Source organism: Daphnia pulex, chromosome 1, assembly GCF_021134715.1.
Source record: "Daphnia pulex isolate KAP4 chromosome 1, ASM2113471v1".
Classification (NCBI taxonomy): domain Eukaryota; kingdom Metazoa; phylum Arthropoda; class Branchiopoda; order Diplostraca; family Daphniidae; genus Daphnia; species Daphnia pulex.
Window position 1 is genome coordinate 6083077 of NC_060017.1, and position 6829 is coordinate 6089905.

General features: G+C 39.4%; 4 protein-coding genes across 4 annotated transcripts; 2 read left to right on the top strand and 2 right to left on the bottom strand.

The window, feature by feature from the left end:
• Positions 1 to 37: 37 nt before the first annotated feature.
• LOC124191106 (haloacid dehalogenase-like hydrolase domain-containing protein 2) lies at positions 38 to 1315 on the top strand. Its single transcript, XM_046584112.1, has 5 exons — positions 38 to 247; positions 368 to 532; positions 600 to 731; positions 798 to 1014; positions 1085 to 1315. The coding sequence occupies exons 1-5, from the start codon at positions 138 to 140 to the stop codon at positions 1241 to 1243; spliced, it is 783 nt and encodes a 260-aa protein (XP_046440068.1). The 5' UTR covers positions 38 to 137; the 3' UTR covers positions 1244 to 1315.
• Position 1316: 1 nt separating this feature from the next.
• LOC124191121 (protein slowmo-like) lies at positions 1317 to 2661 on the bottom strand. Its single transcript, XM_046584138.1, has 5 exons — positions 2512 to 2661; positions 2158 to 2323; positions 2012 to 2098; positions 1756 to 1938; positions 1317 to 1686 (listed from the first exon to the last, which is right to left on the bottom strand). Exons 1-5 carry the CDS (start codon positions 2541 to 2543, stop codon positions 1561 to 1563), a joined length of 594 nt encoding a protein of 197 aa, XP_046440094.1. The 5' UTR covers positions 2544 to 2661; the 3' UTR covers positions 1317 to 1560.
• Positions 2662 to 3979: 1318 nt separating this feature from the next.
• LOC124191091 (probable G-protein coupled receptor B0563.6) lies at positions 3980 to 5840 on the top strand. The gene is made up of 3 exons (XM_046584090.1): positions 3980 to 4398; positions 4488 to 4689; positions 4764 to 5840. Exons 1-3 carry the CDS (start codon positions 4155 to 4157, stop codon positions 5521 to 5523), a joined length of 1206 nt encoding a protein of 401 aa, XP_046440046.1. The 5' UTR covers positions 3980 to 4154; the 3' UTR covers positions 5524 to 5840.
• LOC124191113 (esterase OVCA2-like) lies at positions 5833 to 6826 on the bottom strand. The gene is made up of 4 exons (XM_046584125.1): positions 6763 to 6826; positions 6289 to 6688; positions 6095 to 6235; positions 5833 to 6009 (listed from the first exon to the last, which is right to left on the bottom strand). The coding sequence occupies exons 1-4, from the start codon at positions 6769 to 6771 to the stop codon at positions 5885 to 5887; spliced, it is 675 nt and encodes a 224-aa protein (XP_046440081.1). The 5' UTR covers positions 6772 to 6826; the 3' UTR covers positions 5833 to 5884.
• Between the last annotated feature and the right edge of the window lie 3 nt (positions 6827 to 6829).

A 6829-nucleotide genomic window follows, 5' to 3' on the forward strand; every position in this document is an offset into this window, starting at 1 on the left:
AGACGTAATTTGTTTTTGTGTTAAAATGCAACATTGTAATATTGTGTTGTCTGCTTCAATCCGACTAACTATCCGTCCGAATTCCGAAAATAATATTCGATTAAATCTTTGTTCTTTATAACTGAAGCAACTTTGAAATGGCAAAACGACTTCATTGTGAAGCTATCAAAGCGGTTTTGGTGGATTTAAGTGGAACTCTTCACATTGAAAATAAAGTAACACATGGAGCAGTAGAAGCTTTAGAAAGGTGAAGTCACAGAAAAAATCATTCAAATCAAGGATCACCTTAGGTTTAAATTAAATCAATCAATTTTTATCATTTTGATTACACCAGACTTAACATCTAATACTGATCATATTTATTTAGACTGAAAGGCACAGATATAAATGTAAGATTTCTCACCAATACAACTAAAGAATCTAAAAGTTATTTGTATGAAAGACTTACCAAATGTGGATTTACTGTGGAGAAAAACGATATTTTTACTTCACTAACGGTCTCCCGCCAGTACATAGAAAATCATCACTTAAAGTAGGCCTGTATAGATATTAGAAAACAAAAAGTCAATCATTTAATGCCTGATTTGCCTTACTTCCAGTCCATTACTCTTACTTGAGGAGGCGGCACTGGAAGACTTCGAAGGACTTCAGCGCTCCGGAGAAATGAATGCTGTAGTAGTAGGGTTGGCCCCCAGTAAGTTTGATTATGAAACCATGAACAGTGCTTTTAAGTATGTTTTTTTTTTTAACTTATTACACATGAGAATTTCACAAAAAGTAAATTTTATATTATTAAGGATTTTAATGAATGGAGCTGAACTGATTGCCATTCACAAGGGCCGTTATTATTCTCGCGGAGATGGATTAGCTCTTGGACCTGGACCATTTGTTTCAGCTTTAGAATTTGCCACTGGCAAAACCGCTTCAGTTATGGGCAAGCCAGAAAAGAAATTTTTCCTCTCTGCGTTAGAGGGATTGAACTGCGAACCCCACGAAACCATAATGATCGGAGATGTAAAGAAAATTGTTTGGAAAACTATTAAATTATTATTATCTAAAACTGTCGTAACGAATTTTACTCCAGGATGTACGCGATGACGTTGAAGGGGCACTCCTAGCTGGCTTTAAAGCTATTCTTGTTCGTACTGGAAAATATCGTCCAGGAGATGAAAACCGTTCAAGTGTTCCGCCAACTGCAGTTTGTGATAATTTTTCAGCTGCTGTTGATTATATATTAAATTGAGTCTTGCAGTTATATTGTCGACTTTGTGCTCTACCTACCGATTTCTGGAAATAAAGCAAGTTTTATTTCGCAGTTCAAACCTATTTACAGTTTGTATTACAATGCACCCATCCAGTTACCAACGATATTAATGTAACCAAAGAAAACCCTTACAACATGTTTACAACTCTCATAGATTGATCTGTAAAAATGCGCGAATGTAATCGAAAATAGTGCTAACTTCGGATCTGCTTGCTTTGAATTCTCATAATAGCGGATCTATTGAGACATTTCATTGAACATATCTTTTTTTTACTTGGACTAAATTGAAGCTGATGCTAGCATTCTGGCAGACTGGATGCTTGAACCGTCGGCGGAGATGTCAAAACGTGTAAATTCTTGGCCGCAGTGGTTGTAAGATCATGAACCTCAGCATTCAATTTTCCAATAACCCATTCCATAGCCTTCAGTTAAAAAGATAGGTATTGATAAATGCTTTTAGCATATTATTTTTTAGGATAAAAAATATTTACCTGTCGTCCCTTGTTGGCATTTAAAGATATGGTATTTGTTAAAAAACCCTCTAAATATGATGAAAGTGGAATTCCTCTAACTGTGACTACTGCTTCTTGAGTGAGCAATGTTTTAGAAGGGTCGTCAGGATGTGCAGTATAACTTAGACGTTCATCAATTGACATCAAATGACAGAATGTCAACTGAAATGTAAAAAAAATTATGTAAATGATTGATTTTATATTCCACATAAGCAAGTGACTTCAAAATCCTTACATTTTGGGTAAAAAGGGTCATGATTCTGTTAGTTGGGTCCACAGTTGAATTCTCTTTGGCAAAACAGATCCTTTCACTACCTAAAATCTGAAAAATTCCATTTGCATTAAAGATAAAAGTTTTGTTTGAAATAAGATCTTTATTACCTTTCTGGCCCATCCTGGAAAAACCCACTTGGAACTTAATAATCTTCTAGAATGTAGAATTCCATTTTGCACATCTCTTTCAAGGACATCAATGGCCACCACGTTTGGATTCATGGGATTTGGATACTTCCTCCATGAAGCTTGGGCCACAGTTTCCCATGGGTGACTATAAATACACAAATATTACATTAAAAACGTGACAAATATTTTTATAGATATCTAAAATTAAAAGTGTTGATTATGTAATGTAATGCACATCCCGGGGTAGTGGAGCTACGACCTACGACTCGACTAGGCAACAACGATTTTTGATTGTTTAGGTACAGATTGTTATTCAAAACAGTTAGTCCTTACCAAAAGATATGTTCAGATGTCCAGATTTTCATGTTTCAGTCGGAATTAGTGTAAATATCCACGAAATTACGAGGATATTTAACTTTTTCGACTCACTGGAACTGTGACCTGGCGGAAAAGAAGGAAACTATCGTAAAGAAGTCTGCTAAAATGGAGGACTGGAGGGTTGAATCGAAACTACTAGAAGCGCGACTTCCGAAACAATTTCTAAAAAATGCTCAAAATAGAAATTGTCGATTCAGTTCAACTGAACATTTTCTCGCACGAATATAGTATTTTTTTCTTCAACTCCATCAACTGCTCGCGTGCACGAATATGGCCTAATAAAATGTAAATTGGATGATATACGTGAAAGCAGGCAACAGACTAACATGTATGAATATTGAATACAAACTACTAACTAGGCTAAGGATCGATGAAAATATAAAAGGTATTTGTTTTTTGTTCTCTTATTTACAGTAGATATCCATATGCGCTGATGGCTAGATTGCCTACTCGGTCGATCAAACATTTCTCATTTTCTCGTCCGAGAAATCCAATCCAGGAGATAATATTGATCCTTTAACATCTCCTTTTACACTGACAGTCTCCCACGCCAGTGGGATCACCGCTGATGGACAGAGGAGTGAAAATCTTTCAGGACATTCCAATTGCATGAAAACGCTGGGTAAATGATGTGGATGGGAAAACAATGAGATGGAGGATGTAGATGGATTTCTCTTTCTCTGGGTCGTCACGGTGTTGGGTTTTTCCCTCCAACGAAGGCGCAGTAAGACCACATGATCCATATCTGCTGCTTCACAGAATTATTGCTGTTCTTTACTGGGCAACACGAGACCACCATCAGCAGTACTGACATACTGTACATGTCATGGATTTATTTTCGTTCGAACGCTCGGAGTGAATCTGCTAAGTTTGCTATTGCGTAGTTTGGATGTCTGTGTGTATGTCGAGATACTCCCCTTTCGCGAGAGCTTATTTACCTTCAGAGTGCCAGCCAATCCAAACAATATGCAGGATGGGAGTGGAACCGAAAAATTGCATCCGAATGTTTCCGTTAAACTGTTATCGCTAATCTTGTAGTTCTTAGTATCACCAACAGCTGTTCATTTTTTCAGACTCTGCTCCAAATCATAAAAATTTCTCCAAATGTGAGAGCTGCTGCTGTAAACTGGAATGAGAACATTTGACTGAAAAGTTCCGGAGGAAGTTATTCTTATTCATTTGGTATATACACAGAAACCCACGCAATTGTTTAGATGACGCTGCCAAGTCTAGAAAAGGGAGGGGGGGAATAGAAATGGGAAAATACGTGTTGGTCATGTTGCAGCATCGCTGATCAGGCTCAACGATCATGCGCTCAGAAAGACTGGCTATCTACTGGATTTTGTTTTCTCTCTCTCCTTCATCGTACACAGCATCTAGCGCTACCCAGCAGCGAATTTCATACGCCAGCGTTCCTGTTATAAAGCGGGAAAGAGAGCAGAAGGAGCATTTAGTAGGGTCAGATTGATTGAGAAAGAAGGTGTGATCTAGTAGTCCTCTGACCGTCTTTAACAGATGGAATTCTAAAAACTTAAAAGTTTCGATTGTCAGTTTTTTTTTCCATTGCGGATTGCCGGAATACGCGCTTAAAACTTAAAATGGAGATCTTGGCTTTGCACTTTTTGGACCTGGAGGGCAATACACATACTACCACGCCGCCAACGACCCATCTACGTAGAAAACTTGATCCATCCGATTCGACTAGTCCGGTACCCGGCGTAAACAGCGACGCCGCCGACGCTTTCGCATTTATTTATGGAGTCGTTGGCCCCACGATTGTAACTTTCGGTTTGATTGGCAATATTCTGATTCTATTCGTAGTCGGACGATCTCGAATGGAAGGTGAGAAGCAAAAGTGTACTCGCTGAGAGATTCTTTTTGAATGGAATAATAAACTGTTTCAAAAATGCTTGGGATGGGTCCAAAAATAGGTGCGATTCCAGTCTACTTGTCGGCGCTGGCCCTGTCAGATATGGGCGCTCTGTTATCTTCCATTCCCTTGTGGATCCGGTTGGCTCAAAAAGTGGCCTGCAGCCACTGGAACGCATTTTACTACGGCCATCTGGAACTGTTCATTCTCAACACCTTCATGGCCGCTTCCATTTTCAATGTTGTTGCTCTGACCGTTGAGAGGTAACGCCCGCTTCATTGAGGTCGACTTCTATTCTCGTTATGTATTAACACCGGTCTCACGGTTCTTCCTGTAGATACACTTCAGTCTGTTTGGCGGGCCAGTTTCCGAAAATCCACACTCCCCTCAGAGCTAAAATGGCCGTCGCTACATCCTTTTTGCTAGGCCTCATCGTCAGCTTTCCACTTTGCATCCTCAAGTATGTGGTGGTCAACAGCGAGGAGGAAATGATGGCTAAAAATTTGAGCGAGTGTCGCTTCCAGTACTTGGAGAACAGGAACGTGACAGCCCACCCCCTCTGGACGGCCTACGTTTGGATAGGAGAGAGTCTCGTCCGCTTCCTTCCTGGTCTAATCTTGGTCATCCTCAACATGTTGATTTTGATTAAATACCACGGCGTCGTCAAAACGCGCAGGCAGATGCAGCGCGGGCAGCCCAATGCGAACGCCAACGGGAATAACGGGCGCTCCAACCGCAACCTTGAACAGGAACGCAAACTGTTAACGCTTTTGTTGTCAATAATCGTACTGTTTTTCATCACCAACATCCCGTCGGCGGTCCTGTCAATCATCTACGATCAAGAGCTGGAGGACTCTCACAGCTTCCAGGTGTTCCGCGCCGTGGCCAACCTACTGGAAATGAGCAACTTTGCACTGAATTTCTGCATGTACTTTCTCTGCAGCAAGGAGTTCCGCAAAATGTTGTACAAAGCCATGCCGCAATGTGGGTTCTCGAAATTTTTCATCTTGTCTTCGACTACCAGTAATAGCCAGTCTTCAAATCCTCAAACAGTTCCAAACACATTATCAGGGACACTTAACAATCATCCTCCTTGACTAGGCAAAAGAAAACCACAAATCAATGTCAACATGGCCACGGTGAAGACCACAGTACTGGAATAATGACAATAAAACTCGTTTGCTGTAGCTACGCTTTAATAAGTATTTCGTAAATTTACTAAATTCACCTACATATTGATGTTGATATTGATTTCTTTCAGCTTACCATGTGTCTTAAGTTTTTTCTTCAGTAACAACAATTATCATCAGAGGATTTGAATATTTTAAAACCCATATTCTAGCTTCCTTCTTGAAATCTTATAGCTGTGTAATAATAGATACCAAATAAATATATATACCATTGAATGAGAGGATTTTCATGAGCAGTGATTATTTTTCCCAAATGCACAGCATCAAATTAGAATTTTTCTAAAAAAGTCCAATAGCTTTCTTTTTCTTTTGACGTTGCTGGTACATAGTGACCTCCTGCATGGTGCATAACTTGCGGTGATTCAAAATAAGTTGTCAATTCTTCACTCATTTCTAATTCAGAAAGAATAACAGTCACATTAATTATAGTCTTACACATCAAATTTTACAATAGTGAATTGGAACACAAGTGAATTACCTTTTTCCACAATTCTATCTGTTTCTCCAATTATATGTAAAGTGGCAACATTTAGCTTGGTTTCATAAAAATGTGCATGAGGACTTAGCCTTGAACGGAAGCCAGACACAAGGATGGCAAACCTGAATGAAAAAGTTAACTCTAAAAGAATGATTTGATATAACAGCTCTAAAAATGTGTTTATGGCTGTTCACCTCCGTTTTCAAGAAGATGGCATAAAATTGAGCCCAGAGCAGCTCCTTGAGAAAATCCTAAAATTCCATCAAATGGTCCGAGCTCTTCAAATGCTTTACTGATCACATCAATCGACTCTTGCAGTCCCCAGCTGAAGTCGGTCACATCATGTGAATTGAATGTCAACGCCTCTGTGCTGAAATACCAGCCTCTCTGCTCTTCCGTTTTTTCGTCGGGTTTCACTTCTACATTTTCATTATCTTGCGTTTCACTAGAAATTGCTGGTGAACTGGTTGCTGGAATAAGGTGAGGTGCACTGATGTACACGAGCTCCGCATGTTTCTTCAAAAGTTTTCGAAGTGAGCCTGTTTTATCCTTGAAAACTTGTGCACTTTGGCGATATCCATGTAAGCACAGTATCTGCAACAACAAACCTACAATAAATCTAGACTGATAATACAAAAAAATAACAAATATTCATTTTCATTGATTACCTTCCGCATGACAATAATTATGTGACAGCAATTCGTACGATGTCGACTGCTGGAGTAGCAGACGAAA

Bases quoted from the DNA above. Each gene is read 5' to 3' on its own strand.
- LOC124191121 (XM_046584138.1), bottom strand. From the start codon at position 2,543: ATGAAAATCTGGACATCTGAACATATCTTTTG. The intron at 1,939-2,011 runs GTAAGGATTTTG...TTTACATTTCAG, and splicing joins TGACCCTTTTTACCCAAAAT to TTGACATTCTGTCATTTGAT. The intron at 1,687-1,755 runs GTAAATATTTTT...TTTTAACTGAAG, and splicing joins ATGCCAACAAGGGACGACAG to GCTATGGAATGGGTTATTGG.
- LOC124191091 (XM_046584090.1), top strand. From the start codon at position 4,155: ATGGAGATCTTGGCTTTGCACTTTTTGGACCTGGAGGGCAATACACAT. The intron at 4,399-4,487 runs GTGAGAAGCAAA...GTCCAAAAATAG, and splicing joins CGGACGATCTCGAATGGAAG to GTGCGATTCCAGTCTACTTG. The intron at 4,690-4,763 runs GTAACGCCCGCT...TTCTTCCTGTAG, and splicing joins GTTGCTCTGACCGTTGAGAG to ATACACTTCAGTCTGTTTGG.
- LOC124191113 (XM_046584125.1), bottom strand. The intron at 6,236-6,288 runs GTGAACAGCCAT...TCATTCTTTTAG, and splicing joins CCATCTTCTTGAAAACGGAG to AGTTAACTTTTTCATTCAGG. The intron at 6,010-6,094 runs GTAATTCACTTG...TTTCTGAATTAG, and splicing joins AGATAGAATTGTGGAAAAAG to AAATGAGTGAAGAATTGACA.
- LOC124191106 (XM_046584112.1), top strand. From the start codon at position 138: ATGGCAAAACGACTTCATTGTGAAGCTATCAAAGCGGTTTTGGTGGAT. The intron at 248-367 runs GTGAAGTCACAG...ATATTTATTTAG, and splicing joins GCAGTAGAAGCTTTAGAAAG to ACTGAAAGGCACAGATATAA. The intron at 1,015-1,084 runs GTAAAGAAAATT...ATTTTACTCCAG, and splicing joins AAACCATAATGATCGGAGAT to GATGTACGCGATGACGTTGA.